Source organism: Mus pahari, chromosome 1, assembly GCF_900095145.1.
Source record: "Mus pahari chromosome 1, PAHARI_EIJ_v1.1, whole genome shotgun sequence".
Lineage (NCBI taxonomy): Eukaryota > Metazoa > Chordata > Mammalia > Rodentia > Muridae > Mus > Mus pahari.
Window position 1 is genome coordinate 61689495 of NC_034590.1, and position 25653 is coordinate 61715147.

Genomic DNA, 25653 nt, shown 5'->3' on the forward strand with positions numbered 1-25653 from the left:
CTTCCCTCCCCTCCTCTCCCCTCCCCTTCCTTCCTTCCTTCCTTCCTTCCTTCCTTCCTTCCTTCCTTCCTATGTGAATGTGCTCATGAACATTTTTGGCGGTCAGAGGATAATTTGAAGGGGTTGATTCTCTCTTTCCACCATGTGGGGCCTGGGGATTTATTGAATGCAGGTTGGAAGGCTTGGCAGCAAACACCTTTTCCCACTGAGCATCTCACTGGTCCTGGTTATTTGTCCCATCTACCCTGCAGTTGATGTCTTATATCACATTTTAAAAAATTCTTTAATGTACCTTTCATGTTAATACTTTGTGTTTGATTTACATTTATTTTGCTTTTACTTCGGATTTCTCTGTTAGGTTATTGAAAAATTTCTCCTTGTCTTCAATTTCATTGAATTTTCTGAAAATTCATTCCTGTTTTAAATATTCTGTCTTCCATAGTGAGTACTACTTGGTCAGTTTCTGGCACCTTATTATGAGTGTTTGATAAGATGGGAGATTCCAAAAGATTCCTGAAGCTTGCTGGCCTACATATTATCTTGGCGTGTAAGGATTTACTGCTTATTCCAATCTTCCTACTCTGAGTTTCCAGGAATTCCAAGCAGAGGTTGCTTACTTTCCCTGAGCCTATAGTCACCTACACTATTGTAACACTGGATGATGTTCAATTTGAGATTGGTTGGGAGTTTCCATGGCACTGTCACTATTTCATTCTAGAGGGCAGTCAACCTCAAGTGTGTCTCTAAGACACCATCGTCATATTCTTATTGTTTACATTGAGGAAGACTCAAGCCTTGAGCTTCACACCTGCTAGACACATATTCTGTTATGGAGTTATATTCTCAATCCTTGGGTTTTTGAGGCAGTATCATGCTGTGCAGCACAGGTTAGCTTATATCTTCTATCCTCAGGCTTCCTCTTTCCACCTCTTCAGTGTTGAGATTATAGAGGTATGTCACCACATGAGCTAGTGTATTTTTTAAAAACATCAGGAAACCCCCCTTAAAAGAATACTCTGTCTTCACAACCTTCCCTCCAGAGCCAGGGTAGACCAGATATCTCATTTGTAGTTACTGTCCTGCTAATGCTATCTGGCTTTAGGCAGTCACCATAGATGGATCAGTCTCTTGGGCCTATGCCACACTATAGCCATCACTGTCATTTAGCCACATTATATCCCGAGCCCACAGCTCTCCAAGTCTAAGTTTGCAGAGCTAAGCCACACCTTATTATCAGCTTTCTGTAGTAGTCTAGAGACCCAAGGAATCAGAGGTGATGGTAACTGAGACAGATGTTCAGTAGACTTTCTTTAAGAAGAGTAGATTTATTTCAGAGATTCTGGTCACTAGCATGTCTCAAGATGAGGGCTCTTAGGATCTGCTCAGTGTTGGATTTCACCAACCCATTGAGTTCTAAGGCAATGCTTTATGCTTACTACTCCATTCTATCATTCAGTAGCTGCTGCTCATCATATACTTAGGCTGCGAAGACTCACTGTAGTACAGGCTGGACTTGAACTTACTGTGTAGCTAAAGATTACATTAAACTATTTGATCTTTCTGCTTATATCTCCTGACTGTTGGAATTGTGGGCATGTGCGACTATGGCTGTTTAAAATATATTTTACTCATTCTTTGAAAGTTTCATACATGGTTTTACTATATTGTGATCATATTCTGCCCCACTTCCTCCTTTAGATCCTCCCACATCTACCAACTAAGAATTTTTTTCCCTTCAAAATAGGGTTTCTCTGTGTAGCCCTGGCTGTCCTGGAACTCACTCTGTAGACTAGGCTGGCCTCAAACTTAAAAATTCACCTCTCTCCCAAGTGCTGGAATTAAAGGCGCGCACCACCACTCCTGGCAAGAAATGTTTTACAAACTGTTCAAAATGTTTAGCCATCAAAGAAATAAAAATTAAAACCATGCCTGGTTTTATGTGGCACTGATCATCAAACCCAGAACTTTTTTCATGCTAGACAAATGCTTTGCTAAGTGCCCTACATGTCTCCAGGCTTGGATTCTTAATTTTTTTTTTTAAAGGAAGCAATCTTGAAATTCCGCTCTCTGCTAAAGTGATAGATGAGCAGAGTTAAAATGGAAGCAGTGGACTAAGCTCTGGCTATCTGAAAGAAGAGTGTATTAATCAGAACAGCAAGTCCTTGAGGTAAACGTGTTCTTTGTGCATTTTTAAAAGAATGAAAACCACTGTGGTTGGAGTAGGGTTCAGCAAGATTGGAGGTGTAGGAGTCAGGGTGGACATGGTGCATAATACATTTTTTATCATGTATGATGGCTGGAGGATTATGGGTTCCAGACTTGGGCTATAGTGAGCTTGAGGCCAGCTTGGCCACACAGGAATCTCAGGCTGGCCTGGCTTACATAGTGAGTGGATGTGACCAAGAAACAGTTTGCATCATGATATAAGAAGAAAACAGAAGATAATGCTGCCCTAGAAGATGTAATGAGTTGGATTTAGCACATGCCAGTTTGTAAGAGGTGATGGATAATGGACCTGTGCTATGTAGTGAACCATGGGGGAATCACATGGCATAGAAGGTCTGTTTACCTCATGGCTGCTGGGTAGTGAAGGACAAAGAGAATAGAAGGGGTTGATGTCCCAGTGTCTTATCAATGGCATGCCCTCATGATGTAGTTTATTCCAACAAATTCCTACCTCTAAGTTTCCATCACAACACAGTAGTGCCATGGGCAGATGACCAAGCCTTTAACACAGGGTTGTTAGGCAGCATTTCTGAATAAAACTATAGGACCCATATTAGTACGATGACTACTCATTCGTCAATTCCATCTCCTAGTTGGCTATAATTATAAAAAATTGACAAAAACTAAAAAACTAAAAAAAAATTGAGAGTCGGCAAAATTTATAATAAAATAATGTCTTATCCTTATATTAGTAAAATTTATAATTATCTCAACTAAGTGTCTTCAGTAGTACAGCAGTATGGAAGGCTGCCTTTGGGTTAAATGAGATGACTTAGAACTGACCATTGGCCATTAGTAAGGATGGGAGCGGTGACAGTGACATGAACTGGATAGTGAAAATACCACCTGATTAAAGTAGTAAACACAGCACTAAAGAGGAGAAAGACAGTAAATATATTGGGGGGTTGTTGTAAAGTGGAATAGGGAAATGGAAAATGTGGTTAGCTGGAGAGAACTGAGGAGTCAATAAATACTTTCAAGTTTCTGACTTGGACTAGATAGATGGTGCAGTGTTTAAGAGCACTTAACTGCTTTTCCAGAGGATCCCAGTTCTCGTCTCAGCACCCACATCAGGTGGCTCACAACTCTCTGCATCACAGTTTCAGGAGACCTAATGCTTGTGGCCTCCATAGGCACATGCAGTCGGGTACAGATACCACATGGAGACACACACCTATAAATAATTTAAAGTAATAAAATAAATATTTTAAAAAGGTGACTGGTGTTTCAAGTTATGTATATGCTGGTGGGAATGACTGAGAGTATAAGAAATAATGATGATGGACCAGCACTCTGGAGGAGGTAAGAGACCCATCTATAGTAGAGGATCTTATAGAGGCATATGTATTTCATCCATAGTAACACACGACTAAAATATAGAACACTAAATCAGTATATGCTAAGAGTTTGTAGAAGGTGTTCTGACTTACAATGGACTAGGATGTACCATCAGCTGAGAATGGCTGCGGAGAAGAAATGAAGAGTTCAGAGGAGAGGAGAAATAAAGTATTCAGAAGCTGTTAATTGTTGTAATTACATTTCAAGTGTGTTTCTTGGGATGGCAGGTTAGAAGGAAACCAGTTTTGAAACTCAAGGACAGCTTTCACCTATATGCAAAGTGTGTCACTCTGGGGACTTCTAATGATTTGTTTTTGTGAGAGATGAAGATACTAATTGTGATGTTTTACTATATATTACCTGCTCTATGCTCAGAATGGATACAGGATTTGTATGTACAAACTAGCTTCGAAAAGGGGAAGATACTGTTTAATTTTAACCATCAGAGATGCCTCTACAGGAGAGAGAGACAGAGAGACACACATAGAGACATAGAGACAGGGAGACAGAACATTTGAATCAAGTCTAAATCAAAGGAAGATAGTTTTTCAGTTGGCTTTCTATATAATAGATATTGAGCCTAGAACTTTATTTATTACTAATACCTGTGAGAAAACAGAAGCTCAGAGAGGTTATGTAAGATGTTGTAGGTTACACACAGTACCTAAATGGGTTCTATATCCAAATCTACTTGTCAATGAACCCTTTCAATAAAACACTGATTCTGGAGTGAGATAGTGGTAGTGGGTGGAATATCTTAGTACAGGGAATAGTGAGATGAAAGATGAGCACAGAGGGGGAGGAAAAGGAGTGTGTGTGTGTGTGTGTGTGTGTGTGTGTGTGTAGGGAAGCAGGAATAGAAAGTATGATTTGGGCACTGTATACATTAGAATTGCATGACACACATATTGGAAAATAAGGCAGAAAAATTGGGTTTTAATTCTCCATGGGGAAGAGGCCTTAAAAGTCATATGGGATGCTTGACAATATTTTTAAGCAGTCATCAATTTAATATGGTTCTTTTTCTTTTTACAAATGGAATCATATTTACTATGTAAAGATCTGGCCAGCAGTGCATTTTTGTTTTGTGTTGTTTCACAGTTGCAGATTCATTTAGAAGACAAGACTATAAGGATACTAAAGTGGACTTTGAAATTAGCATTGGATATAATGATCAATTTCTTTTGGCAGTTCATGGAGTAGATGATCACTTTACTGAATTATTTGTGTTGTGAAATTGAGAACACATCTATAGATTAGATGAGTTAATCAATGCTTTTTCTGGGACCCCATGGTATATTTTAAACTTTTATTTTTCAGACACTGACCGAGCTTTGTCATTACTGGAGGAATACTGCAAAAAATTAAGAAAGCCTGAGGAGCAGCTGTTGAAAAATGCTGTTAAAAAGGTGATGAGTATTTTCAAGAGCAGCTTATTTCAAGCCTTACTGGGTATGTATTGCAAAAATTACTTATAGTCTTAAAGGCCAGAATCAGGCTGAACAGTTTGAATAATGTCACAGATAACAAAGTTTCTCTCCCTCTGTCTCTCTCTGTCTCTGTCTTTATTTATCTTTCTCTTTACTTTCTCTCTCTCATACACACACACACACACACACACACACACACACACACACACACAAACCTATGATAGTTTTCTTTTTATTCAAAGGAAAGATTCCTCCACTCTTATTCTTACTTAAAAACAATTGCTGTAGAATAGAAATGAGGAATAGATTACTGAAAAAGTACCAACATTGAAACACTACTTCGTGTGGGAAGATGTGAAGACCAATGTGCCCAGGTGAGAACTCTGAGTCTGCTGCAGTTAGGGATGGGCATCATACAGAAAGAAAGGGAGTGAGTGACCTGTGGAACATAAATTCCCCAGAGTTCTGCTCACACCAATGTCCTCTGTCCTCAGAACAAAGTTAAAGTGAAACCCTTTGTCTCTTGTGCTTCTTTTGGGAGGGTTTAGGTTCATAATTGAATAGTTTATTCGTGAAAATCCAATGCGTATCAATGTTTAATGAGAGGACTCTGATAATCTTAGCCTTCTCTTTAAAGATGTGAAAAAAATCAAGGCTGTGGTTTATTGATAGATGGCTTTATACATCTATATTTTGTACTTATTTACATATCTTTAAATTGATCTCTTCAAGATGTCTTAAGAGGAAAAGCAACAAGGAAAATCAGTTATTTAACCAATCATCAATCAACATTTCTTTCAATAAAAACAATAAGTGGAATATCAAGAAACTCCATTTGACACAGGATGCTTTTTATTTTTCTGTTTATTTAGTTTTGCACCAGGAGCCGAGGTCAGCACTTTGTATGTGCTAAGCAACAACACACACAAAATACGTTTGAAAAGGAGTCAGTGAGTCTATAAGACATTTTAATCACATTTAATGCTAGCATGTATTGATAGTAAAAACAGTAATCTATGAAGCTTAGTGTTAAAATAATTTCTTTTTTATTTATTAACATGTCACTTATGTTTAACTATGAATATACCAATTGATAAAGCCCTTAAGATTATAGTTTTAGTATAATTTTAAAGATTATTTAGTTTTAAAGACTTGAAAATCAATTTATTGAATGTAAATAGAAGTTGAAAAGCTTTACAAAATTATTTTACCTGTGGGAAAAATAATTCCTTTCATCTATTGTGGCTGGCAAGAATTAATGACACAAGCAAATATAATCATCTCAGCTGGTATTAAATAGAAGCGACTCTAAATGGAGTCTTACAGAATTTAAATAAACATGGTCATTAGAGAATAGTATTTTACAGAGCATTTTGAACCACAGATTTATGAATTAAGTATTAATAGTGTCATTTAGTTGATGATTCATAAAGGCCATTAACTAAATGGAAGTGCATCTAAATTGATTCACATGATGTGTTTAGTTAAGACTGGCTGTCTTTGGGGAGCTTGAGCTTTTGAGAACTGGTTTAGGAAGAATATTATCAGATGATTTTAGATAAATGTACATGTTTAGAAATATAATCATTTGATAACACTATTACCTCGAGGACAAGAAGGCAGATGAGAGACTATCAAGTACATTTTGCCATTATTTTAACTGAGCAATAAATATCTTGGCAGAGAGCCTATAGTGTGGCTGGAATTTCTCTAATAAATATGGAAAAGGTTGTTATGTAATAATCTGCATAGCATGTTGCTCCAGCTGGCCCTTTAAAGTCAGTTGGTCACATAGACAGCAGGGGACTGCTGGGTCTGGACTCAGTCAGAAAGGATGCACCTAACTCCTAAGAGACTGGAGGTCCCAGGGAGTGCGGAGGTCTTGTGGGGTGGGAGTAGGGGGTAGGGACATCCTTGTGGAGACTGAGGGAGGGGGTATGGGAGGGGAAACAGTCAGAGGGTGGACCTGGAGGGGGATAAAGTCTGAATTATATATATATATATATATATATATATATATATATATATATATATATATATATGATATTGGTATATTAGTATATATAATAATAGTTGGTATTAAAAGTAAGTACAAAGAATGGAGCATCGTATAGCAAAACACAATTTTCTGTTGAACTCTATATAGGAAGCAAAGTATTGACCATTAAGTTATTATTATGGACCATTTCACTGTGTATTTTTCTTAAGGTCACCACATGTGTCCTGAAGAAGGTTCTCATCTTTCTAAAAGCTTAGATGGACAGCCATTGATAAATAAGATATTTTTTATTGTCTATAACTTGATTTCTCCTCCATCCCTGTGTCTCTCTTTGTTATGAAAGGTTGTGGCTTTACCCATTAGTCCAATATTCATATAGCCAAGGCATTGAAATAATACCATGAATACCTAACTTCATAAACAGAACTCATAATGTCAAAAGCCAACACAAATGGATGATGGAGTGAAATGCTATTCTGCGGTCTTTGCTGCAATATTTCCACGTGACCAGGAAACCAAGCCCTTCATAACCACATGAGGAACATCACTTTAGATATAAGTAGTTTTTGGTAGTCTTTCATCATTTGCTTAAAATGATCTCCCTGAAACAACAGTAATGCTTTTTAAAAATTTTAAACCACAATTTTATCAGTTTATAAGGGTAATATGCATTTTAGAATATTTTTGAGTAAAGAAAGTAAAGGAATATAAAGAAGCAATGGTAAGATAGTTTAGCTTGTGGTAAACAGTGGGGCCAGCCTGGAGCATGGTGGACTGCTTGGTGGTCTTTCTTCCTTGCTTTTCCAGTCCCCTTGTGATCTGCTTTGATTTCTCATTCACTAGAAGCTCACACTGGAGTAAAGTACTTTGAAAGTTAACAATATTTTTTTTTCCTGAACACATAAAGAAGAACATGACTTATTTTCATATGATGTATGTAAATATATCCATTTTTGCATTTATAAAGATAATTCTCTATTTTCTTAAAATTTTGAGAGAAAAATGAGTAGCAAAAGATAAATTATTTTCCTTAAAAACAACTTCATCCAAGACAGTATGCTTTATTTTACTGCTCTACTTATTTACTTGCTATGCTGAGCAGAAGCACAGTAGCCTGTACTGCCCATTCACAAGCACAGTGCCGTTGCAAAGATGTGCTCTTTGCTTGAGTGTGCTGGCGACTAGTGTTAATAAACATCTACAAAGGGAAATTAATAAAACAATCTTGAAAATACGTCCATCATGTTTAAAGAATAAATATACTAACTAACGAGCCCTCCAGTGTTATGGCTTCAGTATAATAAAAAAAAAGTCAAGTTTTGAAAAATTGAAAATCAGTTTATTTTCAACATACTAGAAGCTACATTTCTAGATGTTATGGTGACATCTTGTGGTCTGCTCAGAAAAAAATTATCCAGTGGATAATCACAGTTTATAGTTGTTACACTGTCGGCACTTTCCAGAGTGTGAATACAATTCATGGTGCGAATCTTTAATATTATTAATAAGTGTTTAATAATTTTCATTCATAATAGTAAACAATCATTTAAAAATATTTGTTATGAGCCAGAGAGTTTTTCTAGGCAACATGATATAGTGCTGAACTGTATGAGACAGTGTTTCCTTTTATGAATAAATGAAGATGAAGTAGGAAACAGAGATATTATATAATTATTTAATTATTAATTTATAATGGTGTTATGGCTAGAAATAAAAATGTATGAGAGTTTTTACCATGTGTTTGTTTGAATTTAGAAATCTGTATAATCACATTATATCAATTCCTTTCGTGTGTGTGTGTGTGTGTGTGTGTGTGTGTGTGGTGTGTATTCATGTGTGTGCACATGGAGAAGCCAGAGGAAGATACTGGATGTTCTGATGTATAATTCTGCTTATTTTCTTGAGGTAGGGTCTCTCACTGAACTTGGAACTATGTTGCCAGGTGGCAAACCCAGAAACCCTATCTCTACCCTTTGGAGTTGCATATCCTCATAGCCATGCAGGAATTTTATGTGAGTTCTAGGGATTTGAATTCCTTTAGCCTGTGCTGCTATCTTCTGAGCACTGCATTATACTACCTCTTATGTAATTTTATTTCAAAGTAAGACCTACTCAAACATATTATGGCTGTAGCTATTAATTATGTGTATTTTTTTGTCATCTAATCATCAAGAAATCAAGACATTTTATAAGATCACGGTGAATGGTACAAGTGTTGTACAATCATGTGACTTTAGATTAGCTCCACTCTAATCTTTCAAAGCAAGTCCTCACACTGTGGCTTTTTTGTCAGCAGCACCAATCACATATCAATGGGTGTAGCTTTGTGTCTCACCTCAAAAACTACTAAATCATAGACTCGAAATTAGGGTTCAGCAAATAGTGTCTTAATAATGCTTTTGGGTGATTTTGAGGCACGCCAAAAGCGTGATCTAGATGCTTAGAAGTATGGCCTTTCAGAGAAAATAACATGGTGTTTTAAAGTTACCCATGAACTTGGAGGAGAATGGTATTTCCTTTTTCTTGTATATTGTAAACATTTGGTTTAGTTCTTTAACAAGATGAGTGAACTTTTAACATTCTTAAGTCTATTGAGAATCCATAAACTTACAGATGTTATGGAATCAAGTTTCTCTTTAAAATAAATAGCATTCTGGAATATTTACATGATCCCTCCTTTGGATATTTAATGATGGTTTCTACCTGTGTTGCTGTGAATAGAGAAAAGCAAAGGTACCTGGAGATTCTTCTGTTCGGTAATATGCAAAAGGTGCACTCACTAGGCAATACTTATGTGTGTTCCAGTGAAACAAAACTGCATATTATGGATTTTCAAATAAGTCTTGAAGTTTTCATCATGCTTATTTGTGTGTGTGTGTGTGTGTGTGCTTGTATGTGTATGTGTGCATGTGTGCATATTTACTGGCACGTGTGTCATAGCAAGCACATGGAGGTCAGAGAATAAATGTGAGAACTGGCTCTCTCTTTCTGCCTTGCAGATCCTTGGAATCAAACTCAGGTTGTGAGGCTCCACGGCGAGTGCTAAGTCACCTGTCTTGCCTCTCCATTAAGTATTTATTGGTTAACACAGGGAATGCTATATTCTTGGATACTAATGTCTATGGTGGCTCTTTGCTGTTTTACTCATTTAAATAGATCAATTAGGGATATTTCAGTTATGACAATCTGAGTAATAATAGTTCACAATGTATTTATGAAGTTTCACTTAGTTAAGTAGACATGTACGAAGTCCAAATCGAGGACCTTAGGGGGAAACTGGCCCCTAAACTCAAAGTAGTATTAATACATATCATATGCACAGATGTTGTCAGTATGTAAGTAATTGAAAATTAGACTCTAGGGGTTGAAACAAAGTGCTACAGGAGTTCAGAGAAGCCTGAGTGGCTCTAGAGTGATGCTGGGAAGGGATGCTTTATTAAACCCAGATCTTGTCTGTGATAGGACTGGCTCTAGAAGAGAGGCTAGAGAAGGATATTTTTCTCATCCATTCAATAATCCATTTATAAGACATTATTGGAACACTGTGCAAGCTTTTCTTACACATGCTTTAGAGACAAGAATTAAATGAAATTTTATAAACAATTTATATTTACAGTTCCTGGAAGTGATACACAAGAAGAATGGAGGCTTCAATGGGCGAGAAAGAGGCTTAACTTTAAATGTGCAAATTTTCTTAGGAAGTGGCCCTCAAAATGCTGAACATTATAGAAATTCTGTGATAATTAATGGCACTTTAGAAAGTGGGTGTGACTGAAGATGTTTTTTGATATTTACACCTTTAAAAATGCCCTTTGTATGCTGGGTAGGGAGTCTCACTGGATCCAGATCTTTACAGTAGAGAATAAAGAGTGTGAAGCATCAAACATGGCTCAGACGGACATTTTAACATCCTTTGTTAAATAGCTACTGTCTGGGTGAGAGTCACTGAGCGTCTCATGCCTGGAAAGATAGAACATCTCCTGTTTGAAGCTTTGGATCAAATACTATCAAGAGGTTTCAATGCCATTCTTGGTTCAGGACTTTGTGTATTACTGCAAGATTTATGTCACCAGATGGCACCATTTAACTAAAGTTATGTGCTTGGGCTGCTCATAAAGTGGTTGCTGCTTGGATTTGTGCTGTAGCTGAAACGGAAATAGAAAGTACTCTGATGGTATATGAGACTTATCTTAAAGAGAGTCTGACCCCGTTTTTTTTGGAAGCATGACAGAATATGGTTATTTCTTTTTTGGTATGTAGTGGAAAAAAACTTGAAGCTGGTCTCAACCGTCAGTATGTGGCAGAAAGAACACTATAAGTTTTTTCCTATTTGGGTTTCCTATAGATAGTATACTCATTTTATTAATATTATACCCATGAATCATTTGGCTGCTGAAATGTTTTCAGGGAGTGTGTATATATATACATCTATATGTACATATACATATATGTATACTAAACAGAAAGACAATCTTTTTTATTATTATCTTTAATCATTTTTTTTTACAGTCCAGTTATTATGCCCCTCCCAGTCCATCCTCTGACAATTTCCCATCCCATTCCTCCTCTCTCTTCTCCAAGAGGATGTCTTCACATTTCCACACTCCCCCCCCCCACCCCCCGGCCAGGCCTTTGAATTCCCTGGGGCCTCAACTGTCTCAAGGGTTAGGTGCATCTTCTCTCATTGAGGCCAGACCAGGCAGTCCTCTGCTGTATACATGTTGGGGGCCTCATATCAGCTTGTTGGTGACTCGGTGTCTGAGAAATCTCAGGGTTCCAGGTTAGTTGAGACTGATGATCTTCCTATGGGGTTGCCCTCCTCCTTAGCTTCTTCCAGACTTTCCCTATTTCAACCACAGGGGTCACTGACTTCAGTCCATTGGTTGGGTGTAAGTATCTGCATCTGTCTCAGTCAGCTGCTTGTTGGGCCTCTCGGAGGTCAGCCATGCCAGGCTCCTGTCTGTAAGCATCAGTAATAGTGTCAGGCCTTGGGGTGTTCCCTTGAGATGGGTCCCAATTTGGGCCTGTCACTGGACCTCCTTTCCCTTAGTCTCTTCTCCATTTTTGTTCTTGCAGTTCTTTTAGACAGGAACAATTCTGGGTCAGAGATTTTGACTATGGGACTATGGGGTGGCAACCCCATCCCTCCACTTGATTCCCTTTCTTTCTACTGGAGGTTGGTTCTATAAATTCCCTCTCCTCACTGCTAGGCATTTTATCTTTGAGTCTTGAAATTCTCTTACTTCCCAGGTCTCTGCTATATTCCAGAGGGTTGCACCACCTTCCACCTCCCAAGGTTCTATATTTCCATTCATTCTGCTGGCCCTCAGGGCTTCACTCCTGGTCCCCCAATACCTTATCATGTTCCCCCTTTCCTCTGCCCCTCCTGCTCCCCTCTCCCACCCAGTTTCTCCCTCCTTCTGCTTTCTTTTCCTTCCCAAGTGGGATTGAAGCATCCTTACTTGGGCCCTTTGACTTGTTAACTTTCTTGAATTCTGTGGATTTTATCCTGGGTATTCTGTACTTTTTTTTGGATAATGTCCACTTATTAGTGAGAACATACCATGCACATTTTTTGGGTCTGAGCTACCTCAGGAAAATATTTTTTAGTTCCATCCATTTGCCTGCAAAACTCATGATGTCCTTGTTCTTAATAGCTGAATAATATATTCCATTGCATAAATGAACCATATTTTCTGTATCCATTCTTCTGTTGAGGGACATCTGGGCTATTTCCAGCTTCTGACTATGACAAAAAAGGCCACTATGAACATAGTGGAACATGTGCTCCTGTGGCATGGTAAGGCATCTTTTAAGTATATGCTGGGTCTTCAGGTAGATCTATTTCCAAGCAGAAAAACAACCTTTAAAGATTTTTTTTTAAGAAATAAATCCTTTAAGATGAGCTAAATAATCATGGCAACAATAGGTAAAGGCAGCCAACAGAGTATACATTCTATTGAGTTATATAATAAATAAGTGTAATATAGATAATATCTTAGTAGAGATGGTTATTGTAAGGAAAGGAACACTTGTCACTTGGTTCTTGTCCTCTTAAGCATAGTCACTTTTACATCTCGTTACTGTAGAACGTGCTAAGAGTTTTTGGGCTATCACATACCATGCAGTATTAGTCACTGAAGTGTGTTCTCTCTTAGGAGTCCATGAGCTTCTTGGAGGCAGGGACTCAGCTGGCTCTAATGCAGCTGATGGAAAAAGCACATTAAACTTCTTTTATTTGAGCAAATATGTTTCAACTTCTGCTTCCTAAGAGACATTATGTTAGGCTCTAGGGACGTGTTAACAAGGGTAGGAGACCTGTTTTCATGATGTTCATGGTCTGTTAAATGGGACATGCTTTGAAGGTATGAGTATTCTGATGAGAACCCATTGGAGGGAACACATAAAACCATGAGGAGTTTCTTCACCTGATCAAGATCGTATTATTCTGTAGTCAGAAACATTTGAAATGAGGGCTGGTGGGATATTTTAGAGGTTTAGCATACTTCCTGTTCCTCCAGAGGACCCGAGTTTCATTCTCAGAACCCATATCATGTGGTTCACAAATGCCTATAACTCTTTTTTAAAAACATTTTTGGTTGTTCTTTAATAATTTTGAATAGGTTGATTTTTTCCTTTTTTAAAATTTAATTTAATTTTTTTTACTTATTCACTTCCTGCTCATTGCCCCCTCCCAGTCATCACCTCTCACAATCCTTCTCCCATCCTTTCTCTCCTCCTCTGAGTGTGTGTGCCCCCCCGTATCTTCCCCTCCAGGCACCCCAAACCCCCACCAGCACCTCAAGTCTCTGTGAGGCTAGATGCTTCCTCTCCCACTGAGGACAGAGAAGGCAGCCCAACTAGTAGAACATATCCCCATGTACAGGCAACAGCTTTTGGGGTCACCCCTGCTCCAGTTGTTTGGGACCCACATGAAGGCCAAGCTGCACATCTACATATGTGCAGGGAGGCCTAGGTCCAGCTTGTGGATGTTCTTTGGTTGGTGGTTCAGACTCTGAGAGCCCCAAGGGTCCAGGTGAGTTGACTCTGTTGGTCTTTCTGTGGAGCTCCTATTCCATTTGGGGCCTAGAATTCTTCCTCCTATTCTTCCACAAGAGTTCCCAAGCTGCATCTACTATTTGGCTGTGGGTGTCTGTATCTATCTGAGTCAACTTCTGGGTGGAGTCTCTCAGAGGACACTGTGTTCCTGTCTGCAAGCAGAACAGTGTATCATTAATAGTGTTAGGGATTGGTGCTTGCCCATGGGTTGGGTCTCTATTTGGGCTGGTTATTTGTTGGCTATTCCCTCGGTCTCTGCTCCCACCCCTATGCCTGCATTTCTTGTAGACAGAATAAATTTTGGATTTAAAATTTTATGGTTAGGTTGGTGTCTCTAACACTCAACTGGAGTTCCTGTTTGATACAGAAGGTGGCCTCTTCAAGTTCCATACCCCCAATGTAATGAGTCATAGCTAAGGTCACCCCAATTAATTCTTGAGCACCTCCCTTATCCCAGGTCTCTGTCTTGTCCTAGAGATGCCACCCTCCTCCTCACCACTGTCAATTGCAGATTTCCATTCATTTTCAAGACCATATAACCATCTCTTAGGCCCTTCCCCACACCTGAACTTGAATCTCCCATTCCTCCCCCCATACGCCTTCCCTTCCAGTTCCCTCCCTCCACCTGCCTCTTATCACTATTTTATTACCCCTTCTAAGTGAGATTCAAGCTTTCTTGCTTGGGCCCTCCTTCTTGTTTAACTTCTTTGGGTCTGTGGAGTGTAGCATGATACCTGTATTTTATGGCTAATAGCCACTTGTAAGTGATTACATACCATGCATGACCGTTTCAGACTGAGTTACTTCACTTAGGATGATATTCTCAAGTTCCAGCCATTTGCCTGCAAAATTCATGATGTCTTGGTTTTTAATAGCGAAATAGTATTTGATTGTGTAGATGTACCACATTTTCTTTATCCATTCTTTAAATGAGGAACATCTATGTTGTTTTCATATTCTTGCTATTATGATTAAAGTTACTATGGACATAGTTGAGCAAGTATCTTATATGAATGGAATATATTATTCATAGCGGAGTACCTTTTGGGTATATGCCCAGGAGTGGTATAGCTGGGTCTTGAGGTAGAACTATTTCCAGTTTTCTGAGAAAACATCAAATTGATTTCTAAAACTTCAGACCAATTTTCCTTATGAACATTGTTCAAAAAATACTCTTATGAACATTGATCAAAAAATTCTCATACTCAATACCAAATCCAGGAACACAGAAAAGACATCATCCATCAATATCTCTTCATCTCAGAGATACAGGGATGGCTCAGTAAATGAAAATCCATCAAAGTAATCCATCATATAAACAAAGTGAAAGAAAAAAAAATCACATGACTATCTCATTAGACTCTGAAAAAGCCTTTGATAAAATCCAACACCTCCTCATGTTTAAGGTACTAGAGAAATCAGAGACACAGGGCACATACTTAATCAAAGCACTATACAACAAGCCAAACATCAAACGAAATGGAGAGAAACTTAAAGCATTTCCACCAAAATCAGGGACAAGACAAGGTGCCCACTCTCTCCCTATTTACTCAGTGTAGTACTTTCTGTTCCAGTTAGAGCAATAAGACAACTAAAGGAGATCAAGGGGATTCAAATTGGAAAGGAAGAAGTCAAAGTATTACTATTTGTGGATGATATCATAGTATACATAAGTGATCCCAAAAATTCTACCAGAGATTTCCTACAGCTGATAAACACCTTCAGCAAAGTGGCTAGATATAAAATTAACTCAAAAAAAAAATCAGTAGTCCTCCTTTATACAAATGATAAATGGGTGGAGAAAGAAATTAGGCAAACCATACCCTTTATAAGAGCTATGAATAATATAAAATATCTTGGTGTAACTTTAACCAAGCAAGTGAACGATACATATGACAAAACTTCAAGTCCCCGAGGAAAGAAACTGAGGATATCAAAAGATGGAAAGACCTCCCATGCTCATGGATAGGTAGGATTAACATAGTGAAAAAGCTTATAACTGTTAACTCCAGGGGAATCAGATGCCTCTGGTTTTTCTTTGTTCAAGTACACATATTCTCCCCTATACATATGATTAAAGATAGATGATAGAAATAGATCTTTAAAAAGTGTCTGGAGTCAGAAACTTAAGTAATAGATTTTCATTTTTATTACATAAGAAATCACAGCTGCAAGTATGTTCTAGTCAATGTTTCTGCAATTATTCTAGTCTCTCTCTCTCTCTCTCTCTCTCTCTCTCTCTCTCTCTCTCTCTCTCTCTCTGTGTGTGTGTGTGTGTGTTTAAATACGGCTTTTGTTTTGCCATTTCAGACCCCCACATTTGAGACAAGAAGGGGATAAGGAGAAAAGAACATCCATAATTATTGTTCTCTACTTATTAAAAACAATACTACCTATATCAGGTCACTTTGTTAACACAATTTTTAAAAAGATTCACCAAAACTGGGCCACCTGGCTACCTATCAGGGGATTCTAAAAGATGTAGGAGAATATTGTCATCTTTTGTTTAAAACCTGTATCTTACATAAGTTGTATATTTTAGCTGGGAAGAACTATTTAATTTATTTGATAAATGTATACTTTAATTTGAATTAACAGTTACTGTTTCAATCAAAAAGTGTTGAAGGCTTGTGAAGTGTGTGGCTGAACCACAGACACAATAAAAGCTGTAATTTTATTGCCCCATATGTAATATAAGTTGCATTTGTGACACCAGTTAGGACAGCACAAAGATCACATTACTGGTTCCCACTTCTTTATATCCTTTTTACTCTTTGTATTGAGTGTTGAAAAGAATTAACTATAAGAAGGAACAATAGAAAAAGAAGTATCCCATAAGTATCTCCTAGAAAAGGTTTCCAATGAACATGTTAGCTCTGGTTTCCAGCAAAAGCTAGAAGAGATGGAGAATTAACGTTGTTCTTTGTTTGTTTGTTAACATGAGTTGAGTTTGAGAGTTGCCCAAGGAAACATCCCTCCTCTGTAGTTCTCAAGTCAGAAGCTGCAAAATGTCTCAGATATGATAGGAATTCTACACATTGTAGTGACTTAGAGATTACGATTATTAACTCGTATAAAATATTTCCTTGATTCCTCCAGGTTCTAGCATATATGCACATTCTTGTTTACTGTTAAAACAAGAAACCTTTGCAAAATGGTAAGACTAGATGATCTTTGCAGAACTGTATTTTTAAATCAAGTCATCAAATGTGACTAGAACTGCCAAATACCAAAGATGATTTGTGTTCCATCAATAGATAAAGTATTCTAGTTACAAACTACCTCAATCATGAATCTCTAGAAACTTAGTGAACCTCTAATCTTATGGAGACGTAGTATAACTAAGCTCCTGGAGACATATTGCACTCAAGACTTCTCTGAAAGTTTTCAGAAACCTTCAGCTTCTGAAAGTAAGTTTATTTAAAAGAAAATAATTTTTAAATGAAGTTTTTTCTCCACAAATAAACCTTCTCCTTCAGAAATACTTGTTACACAAAATTTTAAAAAGAGTATTTACAGAGTTCTCCAATTGGCCAAAGCCAGATGATAATTACAAATCTAAAGGTGAGCCTTAGATTTCTTTAATTGATATACTATCAATAAAATCTGTTTATTTTAGGTGCAGAACTCTTGTTATCTGTCTTTCTATCTATCTATCTATCTATCTATCTATCTATCTATCTATCTATCTATCTATCTGTCCTTTCTTCACATCTATTTCCTTGTACAAACCTAAATTTTAAAATAATATAGCTTTTTCTAGATGTATGAATATTTGGAGAAAATGTATCTTATCTGTAACTAAAAACCTCTTGCAAGAGACTTTCATTGTCTCAGTTTGAGTATTTCTGTTTCTAACATGAAAGAGGATAAACATATTATATATTGGAATACATATGTTATACATACTTCCATGCCATAACAATTAGTAAAAAAGAGGAGCTATGAACTTGAAGGATAGTGGAAAGGGGTAGATGGAGACTTTGGAGGACAGAAGGGGGAGGGAGAAGTGATTATATATATCTTCTATGTAAACATGAAGGATTGTGCAGAGGAGCAGTGAGTATGTCTAATGAAGGTCATAAGAACGTGGATTCTAGTATTCTGCATCATAATGTTGTGCGTTTGAGTTTGGTGATTGCCATCATTTTGACTTTGTTCCTTGGATCAGTTCCGTGATGTTCTTTCCAGCAATAATTTCTTCATTGCCTCCTCTCAGTCATTGGATTTTTATGTTCCAGTCTGTATTTATTATGTAACTACTTTCTAAAACATCAATTTTAAAAACCTCATCCTTTTGGTCAATTTCCCTCACCTTTTGTTTTCCCAGTTCATTTCTATAAACCCCAGATTAATCTTTTTTTTTTTTTTTTAAATTTGTGGAATCTGTTGACTTTGGACATTTTTTATTATCTACTGGTCCCATCAGTTTTCACGTTCTTCCCTCCTAAGCTTAAATAATGATTCATTACTGCATTTATTCATTTTCACCTTCAAAAATCACTGTTTTTTTATTTATTATTGGTTGGCAAAACAACTATTGCATAAGCTTATATTTGTTTTATCCCTGTATACAAGCTGGCAAATATACAATATTTTACAGGTTTCACTGTAAGTTTATGACAAAAAAAAATTTCGTTTCCTTGGACAGTTTACTTTTATTCTTAGAATATTTTCATACCTCTTTTCTCCTCAAAGAGCATACCTTACCTTTTTTAACTTTAGCAGATAACTTTTCTATTTTATCTTTTACTACTTATTCTACTGTCCTATGCTTATGTGCATCTACAATCACCTCAGAGAGGGACTGATAGGCATGCCTGTGGATAATTATCTTGATTAGGTAAACTCTGGGTACCACTGTGGGTGGTACTATTCCCTAGGCTCTGATCCTCATGTAAATATAAGGGAGAAAATGAGCACAAGGGTTCACTGCTGTCTTCGTCACTGCAGATTCAGTTGACCTTGACTTGTGTATTGTGGATACAGCTGCCTTGACTTCTCCACCATTCAAAATGTACTCAAGAACTGTGAGCCAAAATACTTTTCTCCTTCAAGTTGCTTTTGTCAGGGTAATTTATTGCAGCAACATAAAAATTCACTAAGTCAGGCAATGGAACCATATGAGCACAATAAGTTAATTTAAAATTAGGTAAGTAATTTGTTCTCTTTTGGTTTAAGCAAACTTTATAATTAATTTTTTTCACAGAACGTATTTTGATCATGTTTTCCCCTTCCCCCAACTCCTCTCAGATGCTTCCTACCTTCCTATCCACCCAGCTTCGTGACCCCTTCCTCCAAAAACAAAAACAAAACAAAACTTAAAATGAACAAAAAACTACTGACACACAAAAATACTTGTCTTGGTTACTGTTCTATTGCTGTGAAGAGACACCATTACCAGGGCAATGCTTATAAAAGGAAATATTTAACTGGAGACATGCCTAAAGTTTTGGAAAGTTAGTCCTTATCATCATGGCAGGAAGTAGACAGGCATGGGATAAGAGCAGTAGCTGATGGCTTTACATGAGATCCATAGGCAATAGGCAGAAGAAGAGAGACTAGACCTGCCATGGGCTTTTGAGACCTCAAAGTTCACCCTCATACATACACTTTCTCCAACAAGGCCAAACTTATTCCAGCAAGGTTATACTTCCTAATCTTTCCCAAGCAGTTCACTAACTGGGGACCAACCATTTAAAAAGATGAGTTTATTTTGTGTCAACAAGTTACTCCTGGGTATGTGGAGTGCCCTGGAGTATGGTTGATATAACCAGTAACATGTCGTTGGAGAAAACTGAGTTTCCTTTTTCTACCCATACCCATCACTCAGAGCCTTTTGGTTAGGAATGGGATTTTGCATCCACTTCTCAGTGCTTGGATTTTGACTGGTTTAAACCTGTATAGATCTTCTGTGCTGTTATAATCTCCATCTCATTCTATTTGAAAAAGTCTGTACTCCCTACTTGGATAGGCTCATCCAGTCCTATGGTTTTAAATTATATACTTGTCCTGATGACTTTATATTTATTTTCTTTGTCTGGCTTAACACCCTGTGTGTAAGTTAGCCGCTTAGCATCTCTCAGTTGGAAGTCTATTTCAGCACATAGCATGTTCCTGACATGATACTTGATTTCTACCGTTACTGATTTCTAGTTTGATTGTCTCCTCATCTCTGTTGTCTCAGTAAATGCCTTCTTCATTTACCCAGATTTCTTAAGCTAGTGCCCTAAAAGTCATCCTTGTTTCTTTGTCTTTAGCATGCCCCTCTCTTAGTCATGTGCAGAAAAGGGTCCAAATCAAGAATTCTACCATTACTTCTGATTCCTATTATGTGTGACATTCTGGTCTGTAATACGTTGTTTTGTCTCCTGCAGTAGCTTCTTAGATGATATTCCTTTCCTTTCATTATTGCCTAAAAATATTTCTCTGTGTTATTCTGTATAATATTTTGCAATAAGATTAATTTTATTACTTTCACACACCTCTTTGGGTTGCTACCATTTTCATGAAAAAATGCAAACTGCGTATCCTGTTTATTAGGCCTTGTATGATCTAACCCCTGGCTCCTCCCCCCTCTTCTAACAACACTCAACAACACGCTTCTCCAGTCATGGTGGCCTTGAGTATTTCCGTTAACAACTTCTGCTTCGGAGACTGTGCTTCCTGCTTTCCTTTATCACTAAGTCCTGTTCATCTACCATGTCCTCAAGCCTTTCCTGATCATTTTGTGTGAGATAGCTCCTTCCTTGTTGCTCTTCTTTCACTTGTTTTACTTAATTTTTCTTTATTGTATACACACACACACACACACACACACACACACACACATGTGCACATGTACACAGTGAATACATCCACACATGCACATACATGCATGCACACACCCATACATGCACACACACACCTCAACACATGCACACACATATCCACACATGCACACACCCACACATGCACATATATTTGTGAACACATCCACACATGCACACACACACACACACACACACACACACACACACACACATACACATACACACACACACTGCTACTTTTGTTGTATACCCTAAATAAAATTATGTTATTGAGGGCAGGTGTCAGTTGTCTCATTCCCCCCTAATTACTTAGAAGAGTTCATGGAGAGTAAATGCAAGGTGATATAATTTGTTGAATAAGGAAAATACTAACTCATTCTCTATTGTTTGATTTTAAAATTTGACAAGATAGCTTCATTGACTTTTTCTTCAATTTTTGCTTTTTCTTTAAAATGAAACCTATTAGGTTCGCAGATAAAAAAGGATTGTGTTGAAAAAGATATTCATTTAAGAAGAAACTTGCATTGCACTAATTTGCTGTTGTTAAAAAGGAAATTGTGTTCCTTTTATGGTCTTTGTACCAAGAGCTCAGGATATGAGAGAATGTGATTTATGAGGTTGGGAAGTATCTAAGTTTAATTATGTTACTGTAGTGCTAGGCAATCTTGTGGAGTTTGCTTGTATGTAATAATCAAAACAGCATTATTCAAAGTTGGTAGACCTATTAAAGCATATACTCTCTACATGTTTCTATGTCTTGCTCCCTTTACAGGTTTCTGATGGCAATTTGGAAAAAAGATATATTTGCAAAATTGTGAAAATGGTGACAGAATAAAAATTTGATTTTCTCTGTTAATAACTTGGCTTTCAGCTGGGCGTGGTGGCACACACCTTTAATCCCAGTACTTGGGAGTCAGAGGCAGGCAGATTTCTGAGTTCGAGGCCAGCCTGGTCTACAGAGTGAGTTCCAGGACAGCCAGGGCTATATAGAGAAACCCTGTCTCGAAAAACCAAAACAACAACAACAACAACAAAAATAAAAAAACCCTCTTGACTTCCAGTAGTGAATACGGACAATTTTGCATAAATCTTCCATTATATATCTAAACCTTTTCCATTTGTACTCTATATAAAATTTAAAATCATCATTAAAACCAACATATCCTTATGAATACAATTATTAAATACTTTATATATCCTTTTTGTTAATTAATTTGTTAACTGAAAGTTTATGAGAAACCTACCATGCACAAAACATTGTTTTAGATGATGATATGATGACCAGTAGAAAAGTAGACATATATTCTAGCTATCACAGAATTTAAAGTTAAGTGGTATATGACGGCAACATAAAGTCATTTCCTATAGAAAAATGAGACATAGCAGAAGACTAGGGAGTAACATAGGCAGGTTCTCGTTTTAAACAAACCTTAAGTTTCCATCTAAGAACACAAGCTGGGTGTGGTGGTGCACGCCTTTAATCCCAGCACTTGGGAGGCAGAGGCAGGNNGATTTCTGAGTTNGAGGCCAGCCTGGTCTACANAGTGAGTTCCAGGACAGCCAGGGCTATACAGAGAAACCCTGTCTTGAAAAACAAAACAAAACAAAACAAAACAAAACAAAACAAAACAAAACAAAACAAAAGAACACACTTAAATAAAGGCTTGAAGCTGAAGGAGTAAGTCATATAGTTATCTGCAGAGGAAGATTGAGTGCAGAGGCCCTGAGGCAGGAGTATGAGTAGATTATTTTTGAAATTATCTGAGTATGTTGTGTGGGCTGAGTCACATTTGGAAGGCAGGAATAAGAAATGTACGTGGCTGTGAGAGGATACACTATGTAGGGATTTATTGACCATTATGAAAACACTGACTTTATTGTCAACCCATTGGAGGATTTTGAGAAGAAATTACAAGATCCAAATTACTTTTTATGATGATTAGCTCTGTGTTGCGTATTGAGAATTGACTGATGCCTAAGAGTTTATTGTACTCTTACTTTAATATTTCACGCAGAGAACACTGTAGCTTAAGTGAAGGTGTAGTAGCCGTGAGAAGGCTGAAAATAGCTATGTCATAGACTTTGAAGACATGGTCATTGTAAGTTGCTAATGGATTGGGTACAAGGTGTAAAAAATTGGTCAAGTCTAGCAGGACTAATTTTTTTCTCCCCGTCCCTACATATAGCTGAAAGTCTGGCATTTCCATTTAGAGGTGGAGAATTTCAGGAAAGAAGTGTATTGGGATGGAGCAGGGCAAGGCTGAAAGTCAGGATAATTAAGTAAACAGTTTGATATAGAAATTTTGGGGTACCAGGAAAATATCAAAGATGGAAATTTAAATTCAGAAGAAATAACAATGCCAGCAATTCTGAAACCATTAGCCTTGAGGGAGAGGCAAGAGGTTGTGAATTATATGAGAATATGAATATTTTAATTAAATTATCTGAAGTAGGTGGTATTCACAATTGAAGTAATTAAACTTATTTTTTTACCAAATTTTATGTAAAATAGTTTCATTAAAATTTCACATAGAAGTTAGCTGAATAGAGAGCAGCATTTTTATTAGATTTTAGTTCTTCTAAATTAAAAATTAGTCTCTTAATTTCTTGAATATAAATTACTAGATAAAAATATTAGCTTAAATGACGAGTTCCAGGTTTCATAAGTAGTAGCAATATAGGTACCAGCTTCAAACATAAAAGAGGTTATAGTAATTCAAGCATGTTAAGGATCTGCCTCAATTATTAGTGCAAATGATTTTGTCTTTCAAGCTTTGGAGAACTGATTTAATCAAGATCATTTATAATGTGACAAAATACTAGACATAGATTTTTTTTTTTTTGCATTGGCAGATATCTGCAAATATGAGACCACTAGTATGTAAATTAAGAATGAAAGGGATTATTTTTTGAAAGGAGTTGAGGTTTTCTAGAGAGCCTACAGAGTAGCTGGGTATTAGATTCAAAAAGGAAAGAAGAAAACTAAAACAAAATAAAGGCTTCCCACAAAATAGAGACTGGCATTTTGCTACCACCACTGGCTCCTAGTCCAACACTGTTGTACACTGGTTCCTTTGATTCCAGGTTATGTTAGAGTCAACTCCCCAACCTTTTCAATGAGTCTATGAAGACTGAGACTCCTCTCATGGTTAAAAACTACGCAGACACAGCTTCCAGCTTGAAAAAACAGCTCATATTTTCTAATGGAAATGGGTTTTGTAAGGGGCGCAGCTTGTGAATTACTGTAAGGAATAGAATGGAGGTGATTCGAAGTCAGAAGATGTAATATTAAATGTAGATGCGTGAGTTGTAAAACATTCAGTGCACAGATGGAGTGAGTAGAGGTGTGAGTGTGTGCATGCATATGTGTGTGTGTGTGTGCATGTGTGTGTATGTGTGTGTATGTGTGAGTATGCAAGCGCACACACACACTAGCTTTGTGCATTTGTAAAAGATTTGGCTCCTTCTTTACCTCCTTAACCTTCATATACAAAGAAGTTATCTCAAAGATGAGTGGAATGTACCTTCACAGTCATGTGAAGGTCGATATATAGGGACAAAAAGAAAATCATGGATATTTAGGTAGAGGAAGAATAGAAATAAAAAATAATTGTAAAACTATTGGGTTATTTTGAAGACATAAGAATTTAACATATTTTTGAATCTTCAAAAGATACTTTTTATTCCTTTTCTTCTAGTACATTTGGCATAGATTCAATTGTAATTTCCATTGTACTACGAGGAAAGTGTTGTTCTTGGCTCTTTCTTTAAATTATTGTTATATAATACAAAACAATATAATTATTGTAATTTTCTAAATTTTGTGAAACTGTAGACCCATACATCTTAGAAGCTAACTAAATCCTAAATATAAAAGCATCTGTAGAAATCTGAGGCTAGAAATATTTGTAACTGTATTTTTTAACTCTATATATTCCAGTGAATGTATAGTGGTATATTATGGGTTTAACGTTGATTTCTCTAATGATGCATGGTAAAAGGTGTCTTATGTGACTATATTTATTCTTTGGTGAAATATTTCTCTGAGTCATTTACCTACTACTATCTTAGGATTGATATGCTGAGAAGAAATACTATGAACAAGGCAACTGTCTTAGGGTGTAATTGCTGTGAGTTGACACCGTGACCATGGCAACTCCTATAAAGTACATTTAATTGGGACTGGCTTACTGGTTTTGAGGTTCAGTCCATTATCATCATGGCAGGAGGCATGGCAGTGTCCAGGCAGACATGGAGCTGGAGGAGCTGAGATTTCTACATCTTGTTCCCGAAGGCAAACAGAAGACTCACTTCCAGGTGGCTAGGAGGAAGGTCTCAAAGCCCATTCCTACAGTGACACACTTCCTCCAACAAGGCCACATCTACTCCAACAATGTCACACCTCCTAATAGTGCCAGTACCTGAGCCAAGCATATTCTTTTTTTTCTTCTTCTTCTTCTTTTTTTAGTACTCATGTTTTGATAAAATTTTTATGGTTGATCCTCCTATAGGGTTGCCAACCCCTTTAGCTCCTTGGGTATTTTCTCTAGCTTTTCCTTAGGGACCCTGTGTTCCACCCAATAGATCACTGTGAGCATCCACTTTTACGTTTGCTAGGCACTGGCATAGCCTCACAGAGATAGCTATATCAGGGTCCTGTCAGTAAAATCTTGCTGGTGTATGCAATAGTGTCTGGGTTTGGTGGTTGTATATGGGATGGATCCCTGGGGCAGTCTCTGGATGGTCCTTTCTTCCGTCTCAGCTCAGAACTTTGTCTTTGTAACTGCTT

At 37.2% G+C, this 25653-nt stretch overlaps 1 protein-coding gene across 8 annotated transcripts in view; it reads left to right on the forward strand.

The window, feature by feature from the left end:
- Nucleotides 1-25653, forward strand: part of Dlg2 (discs large MAGUK scaffold protein 2) — a 1883913-nt gene that overhangs the window by 26803 nt on the left and 1831457 nt on the right. For all 8 annotated transcript variants that reach the window (XM_029535332.1, XM_029535281.1, XM_029535286.1 and 5 more), the window contains exon 2: nucleotides 4885-5016. In XM_029535332.1, the coding sequence (XP_029391192.1) occupies nucleotides 4885-5016 (132 nt within the window). The remainder of the gene's footprint in view (nucleotides 1-4884; nucleotides 5017-25653) is intronic.